This window comes from Gigantopelta aegis, chromosome 12, assembly GCF_016097555.1.
Source record: "Gigantopelta aegis isolate Gae_Host chromosome 12, Gae_host_genome, whole genome shotgun sequence".
Lineage (NCBI taxonomy): Eukaryota > Metazoa > Mollusca > Gastropoda > Neomphalida > Peltospiridae > Gigantopelta > Gigantopelta aegis.
In genome coordinates, this window is record NC_054710.1 from 9686783 (window position 1) to 9702347 (window position 15565).

Below are 15565 nucleotides of genomic sequence, written 5' to 3' on the forward strand. Positions count from 1 at the left end.
AGATATTTAAAAGAACCAACTTTTTTGGGGGGGGGGGGGGGGGGGGGTCCTGTTTCGCTCTTTGGTTGCCTTTTTGCATGTCTCATTGAATCATGGTTTACTGAAACGCTTCTGGAATCGGTACTGCCGAATTCTTAGGGGTAGTTTCCTCTGCAATATCTTTAAAACAAACATAAGCGAAACTCAATCGCACTTGACGTTCAGTCCATTTCAAGCTGCGTCTAACGTTAAACGATACATTTTGTTTGAGTTGCTAAGAACTCTTTTATCTTCATGAAAAGTAGATCATAGGGACTGGGGCTATCTTTCTATCGGTATCGTCAAAGGTATTTTTACATCCCTCAACATAGTCTCATTGTCGATGGCCCTGTAACCAAGGCGACTGTAAACATGTTTACATATATCGTCTATGACCTTAACTCTTTGATAATTAGCACTCACCCTCCAACGATCTACAACGCTGGACGAATTCGACCGCCGTGTCAAAAACCGATGTGCTTTTCGCACTTTTACATTCGTCTGTGACGTAATACTTCTGACGTAGGTTAAAATGTCCGCCGTGGGTGATCGGTTTAAGAACTTGTAGAGATCGTGTGTCTGATTAATGGTATGTTTGGCAAGTGTTTCATACTGAATATATTTGACTCTGTTTGGATAGAGAGCCTGCAGACGAACCGAATCGACCATGTCGCTTAACATAAGGGCGCACAACTCGCTTTCCTCGATCCCATTTTGTTGGATCTTATAGGACCTCCTCAACTCTAACCGCGAAAAGAACACAGCTCTCGGGTCTCTGACCAAATGGATTAGTCTGAACGTGGGGTATTTTCGAAGAAGGAGTTCCGTGTCGTTGTTGTGCAGCCGAAGCTCTTTGACGATTCGTAGAGACGACTGGTTGCAAACGCTTGCAAGAAGCGGCAGGCACCAGTCTAAAGCGTGCTCGTTACCAAACGCTTGCTTCATGCAGCGAGAAAAGTTCTGTGTCTTTCGACTGATTCTAAGATCTCTGGCTAACGAATAGAAGACATCGCGATTCAACTGATAAAAATGGCAGTTCAATAAATATTCAACTTCTTGCATATTCGCTGTCATGCTGAAAAAAACAAACAAACAACAACCTTCGTAAGTTGCATAATGGAAGATTCCCACTGAAAATAGTTGATTGTTGTTTAGAAATTAAATTAATATATTGAATTAAAATTTGTTTTGTTTAACAACACCACTAGAGCACATTGATTTATTAATCATCGGCTACTGGATGTCAAACATTCGGTAATTTTGACATAATATGTTATATTATAGTCTTAGAGAGGAAACCCGCAAATTTTTTTTCATTGAACATACCACGGTCTTTGATATACCAGTTATGATGCACTGGCTAGAACGAGAAATAGCCATATGAGCCCACCGAATCGAATTTCTAATACTGGATTGAAGTCAAAGTGCTAGAACAGCCAAGGTATTCAACTACAATGGTACCGAAGTAATCGATAATGCTAACTGCAGTACAAATTGTAACTGGTGGCGGCCATTTTGAAATTCAAAATGGCGGCCACGAAGGGGTGGGGGAGATATTAATATCTGTTTTCAAATTGATACTACTAAGCAATAGAAGATTTTCTGTCAAGTTTCATACTTTTTCTGAAAAGTTAACGATTCCATTGATAGTCAGGCGTTAGCCATCGGGCTATTATATATACGGTATTTGTGATTAGACGCGTTTCTTTTGTTGTTCAGCATATTCATATTTTCATACCTTACACTTTTAAATGTGATACAAACTGAGTGAGAAATAGTAGGATCGGGAGTCTGACTCGGGATAGGGATAACCTATCAAATACGGTCAATTTAGAAATTTTGAATATTAATACCAAAAGTATAAAAGACTAGTATATATCAAAGGCCGTGGTATGTGCTATCCTGTCTGTGGAATGGTGCATATAAAAGATCCCTTGCTGCTAATCGACAAGAGTAGCTCATGAAGTGATGACAGCGGGTTTCCTCTTCCAATATCTAGGTGGTCCTTAACCATATGTCTGACGCCATATAACCGTATATAAAATGTGTTGAGTGCGTCGTTAAATAAAACATTTCCTGTAAGTATGGTCGAATATTTGGGAGGGTAATTTAAGCTAATTTGCAGTAACGGTTGAAAAGGATTGTTTTGCTAGTAATTGTAACGGCTTGGATCAAGTAATCATCTGTGTAATAAATATATCATTGTAGTATGTCATTGAATTGTTTGTTAGCTATAATATTAGTTTAGCGGGTTTCATTTCTTGTCATTTCGGTTCATTACGTTACACCATTGATAATCACTGATGCATTCACCTTAGTTTGACGTCCTATCGATAGCCAATGAATTCGTGCCGGGGTGTCGTTAAACATTAATTCATTAATTCATGTAGAAACCAAGCTTGTTTATTATGCCCCGTCGGTGGGCCCATTGGGCTATTTTTCATCCCATCCCATGCACCACGACTGGTATATCAAAGGTCGTTGTATGTGCTATCCTGTCTGTAGGATGGTGCATATAAAAGATCGCTTGCTACTAATAGAAAAATGTAGCGGGTTTTGTCTGTATGACTGTCAAAATTACCATGTTTGACATCCAATAGCCGATGATGTGCTTTAGTAGTGTCGTTAAACAAAACAAACTTCTTTTTATTGTAAGAGTGCCATTGCATAAACTTCTTCATTTTAGTATGAGAGTGCCATTGCATAATCTAAGTCAAATCAACTCTTGATTCCAACGAAATAAAATAAATAAAAAGGGTACTCACTTTAGCCATTGGAGTAGGTAAATCGGTTCATGGAAGTATACGGCATCCGCGTGCTGCTGCAGGATATCGGAAAGAAAAGTAGTCCCACCGCGCATGTACCCTTTAATTAGAACAAGATCCACTTCCGGTGTCTTGGAGACTACGTCTGAAAAACAAAGCGTGATGACATAGTCAAAAGAAAAAAAAAAAAAAAAAATGTTTTATTTAGCGACGCACTCAACACATTTTATTTACGGTTATATGGCGTCAAACATATGGTTAAGGACCACACAGATATTGACAGGGAACCCACTGTCGCCACTTCATGGACTACTCTTTTCGATTAGCAGCAAGGGATCTTTTATATGCACCATCTCATAGGCAGGATAGCACACACCACGGCCTTTGATATACCAGTCGTGGTGCACTGGCTGGAGCGAGGACACAGTCAAAGGCTTCGATATGAAAACTAGGTTTAATGAACTCATTGACGCCATATATCAATGTGTGGGTGTACACCATAAGCTTACACGCATTTTTATAGGGGGGCAAGCTGGCTTTTGCCCGAATTAAACGAAAATGCCCGAATCTGTATATTTATTCATATTAATTAGCATTACTACCAAACGGCTATATAGGGTTTCAAACGAATCACTACGCATTTTTAAATGGATGACAACTAAATTTGAGGGTAGAATGATGGAAATACATGGTTAAAAAGGTCTCACGCTAGCTAATTTCGCCCGAATTTCTCTATAATTTTGCTCCAGCACTAGGGGGCTCCGCAGCATCTGCCCCCCCCCCCCCCCCTCCGCCCCCTGTCTTGTACGCTTATGTATCCACACACTGGTGTAAATTTAGAGGTTCGCATAATGTAGACTAGGGATCTGGGCCCCGTTCGATAAAACGATCTTAGCCCTAAGATCAACTTAAGTCCACAGGGTAGCTATGCGCCTACGGTAATCCTAGGGCTAAGATCGCTTCGTGGAACGGGGCCCTGGCTCCGTATTCATAAACGTACTTAGGTCAATGTATGATACGTAAATACATACTTAAAGTACATATATAAGTACCATACATTGACTTAAGTATGTTTATGAATATGGAGCATGGGCCCTATTTCACTAAACATCGTAAGTTTACGTTTGCTACTAGCAGTTATACCGGTCGTGCGTTTACACGTGATTTGCATCAATTTCATGCAGAAAATTACATCATTACGAAAGCTGGAGTATTTTAAAGACAAACGAAAATGAAAGATATGTGTTCTTCTAACTATATAATTTTGTTGAACGATAATAGTAATACGAATTGTGGTTTAGTCGTAGATTTACGTTTACGTGCAAAACTAGGCTTACGATGTTTTGTGAAATTGGTCTCAGTTCTAGACCCACTTCGCATAGGGCCCAATTTCACAAAACATCGTAAGCCTAGTTTTGCACGTACACGTAAATCTACGACTAAAGCACAATTCTTATTACTGTTAAAAGTACAATAAATATAGTTTGAAGTATACATATTTAAGTTTCGTTTGACCTTAAAATGTTCAACCTCCCGTAATGATGTAATTTTTGGCATGAAATCGATGCAGAAACACACGTAAATGTATGACCGTTATAACTGTTAGTCGCAGACGTAAACTTTCGATGTTTTGTGAAATTGGCCCCTGGTGTGAGGACTACTGGTACAGGCCCGTACGCAGAGGGGTGGGGTGGGGGGGGGTGGGGGTGGGGGTGCGAGGGTGCGTACGCATCCCCCATAGTGTGCCGAGGTCTGTCCGTGGATGTGTAAAAAAAATTTAAATAGTCCAATTTACTTCCCAGAATGCAGGAAAATGCATCTCCTGCATTCTAGATTTTTTTAAAAAATTCGGGGGGGGGGGGGGGGGGGGCATGCCCCCGGACCCCCCTAACAACTCCAGCACCCCCATATAAATTTCTGCGTACGGGCCTGTAGTATGTATAGTGCCACGCTAATAGGAAGGAAGGAAATGTTTTATTTAACGACGCACTCAACACATTTTATTTACGGTGTATATGGCGTCGGACATATGGTTAAGGACAACACAGATACTGAGGGAGGAAACCCGCTGTCGCCACTTCATGGGCTACTCTTTTCGATTAGCAGCAAGGAATCTTTTATGTGCACCAAACCCATAGACAGAATAGCACATGCCACGGCCTTTGATGTACCAGTCGTGGTGCACTGGCTGGAGCGAGAAATAGCCCATTGGGCCCACTGACGGAGATCGATCCCAAACCGACCGCTCCCGCCCCCACGCTAATAGAATATTGAGTCGGGATAATATAATGTTATACAGTGTTATTAAGTTCGTGTGTTATAACTGAATGGGCCTTTCATTCACTTTTATGGGCTCGTCAGTTTAAGTTCAATATATGTATGCACGTATAGAATAGTGTACACTGGTGTAGGAAGCGGCGGTTAGAGGTCAAGGGGAGCATGTGTCTCTCCCCCCCCCCCCCCCATATACACACACTTTTCTTGAATCAGTAGCGCGCGCCCCTCCCCCCCCCCCCAACACATACACACACATACATACACATACACACACATACACACGCACACACACACACACACACACTTTTTGGCACCTTCCTACGTAATTGGTGTATATTGTTAAGACATATAATAGTGTTCATTTCCAGCCGACAAGCACAGGAATAAGTTGACGAAAGAGACATTCATACCTTTACACGAAGTATCTTCAAAAGTTGTGGATTTTCTTAGCAACGGAAAGCTGCTCCAAAATACAACCACAACGCAGACGATGAAAAAAAGAAGTCCTCCGGAAATTTTAAACTTTCTCTCGCCGCCAGGGGCCCGCATGTTGAGAGAAGGCATGTCATTGGGCAGGCAACACACCGACCGACTGACTGCTGGGAACTATGGCGCGGAAGTATTAATAAACAACACCACGAACTTATTATTGTTGGTATCGATTAGCATGACCCATCTGACACCGCCGTGCACATGACTTAAAGGGACATTTCTGCGTTTGCTGTAGTTTTTAAAATGTTATTGACTAACAGAGACTTTTTAACGATTGTAATTACATATCTAATTTTTTATTTTTTTTGCATAAAATATTAGTGGCTGTATATTAAACGTGTTTCTGATATGTCTAATATTGTACTAGTTTAAATTTCATTTTATTTCCTAAAATATATTTTTTATTTGAAAAAAAAAAAATCAAGGTTGGGCTTCTTACACATATTAAGACGACCAGAAAAACATTGAATATACAGACACTGCTATTTTAAACAAGAAAATATATTTAATATGTATGTTTAATCGTAGAAATATTTTATTAGTCGGAAACATCTTACAATGCAGCAAACTCAGGAATGTCCCTTTAATTCCAGAGTCCCGTTCCACGAATGTGATCTTAGCGCTAAGATCACCTTAAGAAGAAAGTAAAGTTTGTTTTATTTAACGACGCCACTAGAGCACATTGATTTTTTTTATCTTATCATCGGCTATTGGACGTCAAACATATGGTCATTCTGACACTGTTTTTTTTAGAGGAAACTCGCTGTCGGCATATAGGCTACTCTTTTACGACAGGCAGCAAGGGATCTTTTATTTGCGATTCCCACAGGCAGAATAGCACAAACCATGGCCTTTGTTGAAACAAGTTATGGGTCACTGGTCGGTGTACCTTAAGAAGAAGGAAATGTTTTATTTAACGACGCACTCAACACGCGTTATTTATATGTATATGTCGTCGGACATATGGTTAAGGACCACACAAGATATTGAGAGAGGAAGCCCGCTGTCGCCACTTCATGGGTTACTCTTTTCGATTAACAGCAAGGGATCTTTTATGTGCACCATGCCACAGACACGGCCTTTGTTACACCAGTTGTGGAACACTGGTTGGAACGAGTAATAGCCTAATGGGCCCACCGACGGGAATCGATCCTAGATCGATCGCACATCAGGCGAGCGGTGTATCACTGAGATACGTCCCGCCCCAAAATGACATTAAGGAAGGAAATGTTTTATTTAACGACGCACTCAACACATTTTATTTACGGCTATATGGCGTCAGACATATGATTAAGGACCATACAGATATTGAGGGAGGAAACCCGCTGTCGCCACTTCATGGGCTACTCTTTTCGATTAGCAGCAAGGCATCTTTAATATGCACCACCCCATAGACAGGATAGCACATACTACGGCCTTTGATGTACCAGTCGTAGTGCACTGGCTAGAACGAGAAATAGCCCAATAGGCCCACCGACTGGAATCGATCGTACATCAGGCGAGCGCTGTATCACTGAGCTACGTCCCGAGATGACATTACGTGCATAAGGTAGTTCTGTCCCGGGTTAGGCCCCTGGCTACCCAGAGACGGAACCCGGTGCAGACATGCTCGAAACCTTCGTGGTATATGAGCATGAAAAAATCATCCGCTCCGGTCAGGTCAGGTCATAGGGTTTTACGTGCACATTCAGAACAAGCTGTATTTTTCGTGCTGGGGTGTCGTTAAACATTCATTCATTCATTCATTCATGATGTTATAAATTTGAAAACAATTCTTTAATACAATTCAGGAAAGGTGTGGGGGGGGGGGGGGGGGGAAGGGAGAGGAGGGACCGCCTGCACTGGCAGGTGCAAGGGAGCACCAGCAGCATATGGTAGTTATACACTTATGTTGATCTTCGTGCTGAAATCGCTTCGTGGAACGGGGCCCAGCTGTTCATCATGTTTATAGAATCATTGATTGTTCACGACCTCTTGTGAGTAGACTTACAATATTCAGATTTTAGTATTTATTGTTCGCTGGTTCATCAATAACCAGCTGACACAAGCCACAAGTTCAGCCAGCAAACGTTTGGCTAACGTTCGCGAACTAATTGATTGGTTCCCGACGTGGCAATTTGGTTTACGGTGAAGCGCATAAACCGGTCTAGCGGATGTTTTTCTGCTCGGTCTGGCTGAACTCGGCCGTGATATAATTATATATTTAAATTAAACCATCGCTGCTGCTACAAAGCCGAGCTTTGCAATTGTTGCGACGGAGTGTCACGAAGCGTAGCTGAATGTGGGTGCTGTCGGGTTTCTTTCTGTAGTATGTGTATTAGTGATTAATATGTGGATTTTTTTGTATCACTTAACTCGAAAATGATTGATGTAAAGGTATTTGACGTCAAACATAGGATTGTTGTGGTATTAGAGCGGGACTCTTTGCCTACCGTTTGGTAGTCAGGAATTGCCAAAAATATACATAGGTTGGTCTCTGACTGTAATGAGAGCGTGTTTATGTCCAAATGTCCGTCTAGCTCTCTTACAGTCAGAGTACTCGGGCTAGCCCCCATACTACTAATAGTAATTAAATTTGCTTGACTCTCTTAAATTTATTAAATTTGAGGACTAAGATGTTGATGGGGATAAGTCACCAGAGAAGCTACAGAACGTGATGTCGCCTCCAGATGCCACAGAAGTTGATTAGTGAAACAATGAAGCCTTACATTCATTCTACAGTTAAAGGAACAGACCATAAAAAATGGAAAGAATAGTTTTTAAACACTACGACGTATTTTTTCACTATTAGAGCCGTTTTTGATAATTTAAATTAGGAGTACTTACATTTTATTATTTAGAATATTCATTTTCGTACACCTGAAGTGCCCCGTGCTTATAAACCTTAAAGTCTAGACTTTAATAAAGTCCAGACTTCAACGTCATGGCAACGCCATTCAAATAGCATCACGTTAAAATCTGGACTTTATTAAAGTCTAGACGTCAAGGTTTATAAGCACGGGCCCTGGTCATCCAGGTTTTTGAAATAACCAAAATGCATTTTTAATAATTCTAAAAACTCACGTTCGTCTGAGAAGCAATAGTTATCGCGACCGGCTCTAGTCTATTTTTAGACTAAATCTTTTTAAGTTTAAACATCACAAACTTCATCTTTTCTCTGTTATAGCCATATCCAAATGTTTTGCAGGTGTGTGGATTAACTAAACTTACTGTCCATTTTCACAGGTTAAAACTAGGGTTCGCGCCTTTAACTACTCCATGTGCAGTTAATATTAAACCAGTTTCCCCAAGTAAGTAATGTGGGTGCTGAGAGTGGAGTTTTCTGTGGATGTACATTGTTTGGCCACCTATCATAGAGTGGTGTATTTTTCAAATTGAATATTGTTTTGCTGGGAAGCAACCGTTTTGTTAATATTTTCGTTAGACACCAGTTGGTGAGAACACCAAGTGTTATTTTTGGTTACACATGGTTGTTATACACACGTACGTGTGTTAATAATTTCAAGACATACAACTGGCTGCTCTTAGGTGATGACCAGGTCACCAATGCTATACATCCAATGAAAAACTACACGATGGAAATCGATTAGATTGTGACATATAGTTAACCTGACATTCATATGTCTGTGACGCGCAAGTCAGCTACAAGTGCATTAGCTGTAAATAACTTTTAGTCGGAAAAGATGTTAAAATTTGTTTAAAACCGGGTTTTTGAGGATATGTAAGAACTAGAATAATACATTCGTGTCCGTTAGATACCATTTATCTCACAACTCGTTGTTTAAAAACGTACCAAACTCGCTTTCACTTGTAAGATACACTTTAAAACACGTCAGTTGTGAGATAAATGGTATCTTAACGGCCACTCGTGTATTATTCTCTATGTATATGTATTTTATGAATATATGGCTACTCTTCTAATGATATTACTGGTATAACCGGATACATATAAAACTAATTGCAATGCTAAGGTGAGAAAAGTTGATGTCGGATGAATGACAGTGTTGCTGAGACTAACTGTCATGATCAACGAAATGCAGTGATGAAGGATATGCATCCATTATCAAGAGACAGAATATGACAATGGTAAAAACTGATCCCATAGTCTTTGTCAAAATATCAAATTTCAACGTGTCTATGTCTGACAGCAAGGCTATAAACTTGGCCTCCGTGATGCAATCTAGATTGTTCAAAAATAGATTGGTGCACCCCTGAAAAAAAGCGGTCGGCTTAAGAATGATTATTTTAGATGATGTTTTGGATAACTTTAGTCTTACTTGCTGATATTAAAGTCGCAGACCATAGTTTCAACCCGTATAAATGGACACTACATTTAGTTAATCTACAAACCTGTTACTCATTTGCATAAAGTTACAACAGAGTGAAACAAGAGTCTGTAACGTTAAAATTGGGAAATATCCTTTAAAAAATAGACTAGAACTCGAATCAGTAAACGCTACTTCTCGGACGCACGTGCGTTTTTTAAAATTATGAAAAATATGTTTTGTAATATTATAAACACCAGAATAACCAGAAACACTTCGGTTCTACGGAAATGGATAATCTAAACAATAAAATATAAGTAATTTTTTATTTCAATGATCATAAATGGCTCTAATAGTGACACACATGTTGTAGTGCTTAAAATCTAGGGTCTGTCCCTTTAAAATATATTTAAAAAAAGAAAAAGATCAGATACCCTCAAAACTTTCAAAATGATTTTTTTATACGATGCACAAACCGTGGACATTTCTTTGCTTTTTAAGCCATTTTGCTAGCCATCATGGATTCAAGCAATGATAAAAATTGCTGTGCATTAGAAAGTAAATGCAAGAAATAAATTTCTTACCTCTAAATATCTCTGTATTTAAAGTAAGTATTATTTTGGGAAGTAAATTAGAATGTAAGATAAGGTTAGTTCTTACACTTGGTGACTATTTTCGTGGCCATCTTGGATTTAAATGCTGATGCAATATCTCATTTACCAAGATATTGTTATAAAGTAATTCCTTGACCCATACAACTCAATCACTAACATCACAATCTTACCCTAGATGATCTGAAATTATAATGTCTGTGTTCTGACGTTTATGGTGTTGGCCATCTTGGATTTAAATGATGTTGCAATGTCTTAATTAGCTGGGTGTAGTTTAAATTAATTTCTTGATCCCAAAATCACTGTCATATAGACATCGACAGGTTTTTTTTTCATATGTGATAAAGTATACGACGTCTCTGTTTTGGCAGCCATCTTGTATATTTAAAAATACTCAAGTGTGCCAAGTTTGCACACCTCGGTTCCTTAGTCAGGAAGGAAGGACATGATTTATTTAACGACGCACTCAGCACATTTTATTTACGGTTATATGGCGTCGGACATATGGTTAAGGACCACACAGATATTGAGGGAGGAAACCCGCTGTCACCACTTCATGGACTACTATTTTCGATTAGCAGCAAGGGATCTTTTATATGCACTATCCCACAGACAGGATAGTATATACCACGGCAATTGATGTACCAGTCGTGGTGCACTGGCTGGAGCGAGAATCCTCAGTCAGTACCTGTCAAAGATGCAAATACCACAAAGAACAATTGTGGGTACTGAAATGCAACGTTTAGCAGTGGCGGATCCAGAAAATCCATTTGGGATGGGGCGGGGGGGGGGGGGGGGGGGGGCAATGACATGAGGGGGAATGCCAATGGAACTTTGGGGGAGGTTTGGAGGGGATCGTAAAAAAATGAAAATTAATATATAATAAAATTATAACTCGCAAAAACTTTTTTTTGGGGGGGTACGAGCCCCTGCCCCCCCCCCCCCCCTCCTAGTCCGCCTCTGTTTAGTGCCCTGGCAAACAAGACTATTATGGAGAAGGCCTAGTAAGTAGTATAACTTGTGTCTAATTCATTTGTTGTATTTTTAAAGCAATAAAATATGTGTCAGTCAATTCCGTCGTGACAGCTGGTAGTCTGATCCTAGCATGGTGAACCTTTTTGCAGACTGAACGTCATATATATTGTATGAACGGCGCAGCCGCAATGAAACAAAAAACCAAACTTTTTCTCCAGGAAATTAATGTGTCCGTGTGTGCGTGCGTGAGTTGTGCATGCATGCGTGTGTGACTGACTTTTAGAAAGAGCATAAAATAAATAATTAAACAAGGCTCACATTTACAGGTTGTACTGTACCAACTAAATTCCCATAGGTGACAATGTTGACATATGTCGTTAAAAACACTATATATATATATATATATATATATACACAAAGAAAAAAGTTAAGCACCCTTAGATGTAATTAGTACTGAAAAAGCCCCATTCGTAAAAACTGCAAATTACGTGACGAATATGTCGAGAATGGTGTTCAGTTGAAATAATAGGAGAGTACAATGATAACTGTGACATCCCACAACAGAACGACATGCACATGCATCATGCCACCCATGCTTTGCTCAAAATGCAGTATCAATACACTGCAAGTGTTGACATTTAACGTCACTGTCTTGCATTGTTGAAGTTTAATTGTTGAATATGGCACGTCGACGGTTATCAAGAGGCCCAAAGATGGCGTATTATTGGTATGCATGTGACCGGCATGACCTTCAAAAATATAGGATGTCAGCTGGGGTATCATTACACCGTAATCAGCAGACTGATACAAAAACACGGGCATACCAATGCTGTAAAGGATCTTCCACGGCATGACGTCACAGCGCGAGGACAGGGCCCTGCTTCGGCTTGTACGTCGTCAACCCTTTGCTATGTCTCCTGTTCTGAAGAGCCAATGGTTACCCAATAGACGGATGTCAGCCAGAACAGTGAGGAATCGTTTAAAATTTGTGGGATTGAAGGCCAGAAGGGTCATCAAGCATCCCTTTCTTGCTGATTACCATGAGAGACGCCGTTTAGCGTGGTGTTTGGCCCAGAGAGGTTGAAATCAGAGGTCCTGGCGAAGAGTCCATTGGTCCAACGAAAGCCGGTTCCTGCTCCATGTCACAGATGACCGATTGAGAGTTTGGACACATAAAAATGCTGCCTACACACCCAGGAACATACGACCTATGACCTCATATGGTGGAGGTTCAGTAATGGTTTGGGGTTGCCTATCACATGATTGTAAACTGGATCTTGTCACCATCCAAGGCAACCTCAATGGTGATCGGTACATTCGTAACGTCCTGCAACCAATTGTTGTGCCGCATCTTGACAACCATCCACTCGCCACCAGACCTCTGTACATGGATGACAAAGCTAGGCCACATCGTTCCCGAGCAGTAACAGCTTTACTCCAAACTGAAGCTGTGACGACCCTGCCCTGGCCGGCCATAAGTCCTGACCTAAACCCGCTAGAGCATGTTTGGGACATCTTGGTGCGTTGAGTACAGGCAATGACCCCACCTGTACAGACTCTGGCACAATTAGAGGCAGCTCTTCATCGAGGATGGCAGCAGTTGCTCATGCAGCAGATCGGACGATTTACTGGAGGGATGAGATGAAGGTGGAAGCTGTCATCCAAGGCACGTGGAGGGTTTACCCGCTATTGATGATTTGTGTCATGAATGTCATCTGTGAACTTCAAATGACATTTTTCATCATCAATCATGATGTTGACTTGTATTTCTGACTCTGCACCTCCATACTTATTGTGCCTCAGTTTTTGGCTCAAATACAGCATATTGGAATTCTTCTCAGAATTATGATTAAAATTTCAAAACTGGATACACTTGTTATGTTTTCTTACTGTCAAAGATGTATTCTTGCAAAACACATTTGTTTTTCAGAAGTTATGTTATCAGGCTTTCAACGCCAAACCTCGTAAGACAAGTCATTGTGAAAAATACAGGGGGTACTTAATTTGTTTCTTTGTGTGTGTGTATATATATATATATATATATATATATATATATATATATATATATATATATATATATATATATATATATATATATACATACACGATATATCAACAATATACTATGGAACATAAATATGAATACCATAACCCTTCCCTCAATGTACTGGCTGAAGAAATTCGAACGTTTTGTGGCTCATTTTCGATAGCGTTGGTAGTGGTTAACAACATCTAAGTTTAATATCATAACTGGACTCGAGAATAATCAGACTAAAGCTCTGTGCTATCAGATTTAGGGGGAAAGTGTATTTAAAACACACTAGCTGACTACCATATGGTCGTCGACGATTGCTAAAATATTATACACAGTCCTCTTTAGCCTTCCCATCCTGGGCCCCGTTCCACGAAACGATCTTAGTCCTAAGATCAACTGAAGTGCATAGGGTAGCTATGCGCTTACGGTAATCTTAGGGCTAAGATCGCTTCGTGGAATCGTGCCCTGTCCTGAACGGAGGAGCCGGTTGAGGTCGGCACCTGTGCCCAGGACAGCCGTGCGCTACGAGAGTTTGTTCTGAATGTGCACGTTAACCACCTTGACCTGACCTAGCCCTCCGCTACAACATATCAATACGGGGAGGGCTACAGGTGATTCGAGCTAAAGGCTACTTGATATAGTGGTGCTGGATGCAATAAACATATATACATTTATTGCCGGGATAAAAGGGGTTTTTTTTTCCCTCAAAAACACTGTCACATCTATCATCAGTGGCAGGACTGGCGGTATTAACAGTGTTATCAAAACTTTCGAACTTTGATCCAGCCAGAATTGTTTTGGTTTAGTGATACATATATACTGACAACTTTCAAAAGGTGTCAAAATCACGTGTTTTTATGCCTATCAGGATCTGAGGTATTCTGACATGCACTGACAACCTCACTGAAACGGTTATTTCTACAGTACAACTTAATATATTAACGTACATGTATACCCACAAGGCAAATACGCGTATAGTGTATAAATGCAATATGTCATTTTTTTTTTTTTAAAGTAAAGAAGTATATAATGCTCCTGAAGATATTTACTGTCAGTTGGGTGCATGTGCTCAACTATATATATAGTGACAAAATGAATATTCAGAGAATATTGTCTGGTTAAATCATTCCATTGAAATATATGTACTACGCTGACCCGATAACTGTTAAAGCTGTAACAGGCACAGGGCGACCAACCTAATGGAACTATTTTCCCGGAATTTTCTGATATTTTAATTTTTATGCGCGCAAACGCCCTTTTCAAAACAATAATTTAAAGTGCGCGAAAATGTCATTTTCATAAAAGTAATTTTAAACAGTACGAAAAATATTTGCAAAATGATAATACAAATGAGTATATCATTATTTATATGTGAATTATAACTTCCTCATAAACATATGCACTATTTCACCATATGCATGTAATGGGGTCGAACTGATTTGTGGCGAACTGGTTCGGGGACGAAACGTCTGCTACCCACGTTAAGACTGGCTGCCGTTTTTCATTACGCTCACATTACTAATACAGTAACACTTTTGGGGAGCCAGTGTCCAGAAGAAAAAAAAATCGCGTTATTATTTAACTTACTTGAATAAAATAATATCGGTAGGTGTATTAATGTCATGGATGCCTGATGCACATTATGAAAATATCGCTGTTAAAGGGACATTCCTGAGTTTGATTAAATATTAAACATGTTTTTTTATCGTTCTAATATTTGTAGTAGGTTAAATTTCATTTTATTTCTAAAAAATATATTTTTTCGTACGTACGAAATTATTTGAAGACAAAATCCAGTTTGGGCTTCTTACAAATATTAAGACGACCAGAAACACATTGAATATACAGACACTGATATTCTTAAAAAAAAAAAAAAAAAAATGTAATATGTAAATTTAATCGTAAAAATATTTTATTAGTCGGAAACATCTTACAATGCCGCAAACTCAGGAATGTCCCTTTAAAAGAAATGCTGTGTCTGACGAAGAACAAAATCATCATGTCTGCACCTGTACGAAGTAAGGCCATCGGTCTATAGGCTGGTAGGTACTGGGTTCGGATCCCAGTCGAGGCATGGGATTTTTAATCCAGATACCGACTCCAAACCCTGAGAGTGCTCCGCAAGGC

General features: G+C 39.8%; 1 protein-coding gene across 1 annotated transcript; it reads right to left on the reverse strand.

The window, feature by feature from the left end:
* Positions 1-271: 271 nt before the first annotated feature.
* Positions 272-5584, reverse strand: LOC121386814 (carbohydrate sulfotransferase 5-like). The gene is made up of 3 exons (XM_041517824.1): positions 5471-5584; positions 2784-2928; positions 272-1093 (listed from the first exon to the last, which is right to left on the reverse strand). Exons 2-3 carry the CDS (start codon positions 2876-2878, stop codon positions 301-303), a joined length of 888 nt encoding a protein of 295 aa, XP_041373758.1. The 5' UTR covers positions 2879-2928; positions 5471-5584; the 3' UTR covers positions 272-300.
* Positions 5585-15565: the final 9981 nt, after the last annotated feature.

Bases quoted from the DNA above. Each gene is read 5' to 3' on its own strand.
- LOC121386814 (XM_041517824.1), bottom strand. From the start codon at position 2,878: ATGCGCGGTGGGACTACTTTTCTTTCCGATATCCTGCAGCAGCACGCG. The intron at 1,094-2,783 runs GTGAGTACCCTT...TGTTTTTTTCAG, and splicing joins TACCTACTCCAATGGCTAAA to CATGACAGCGAATATGCAAG.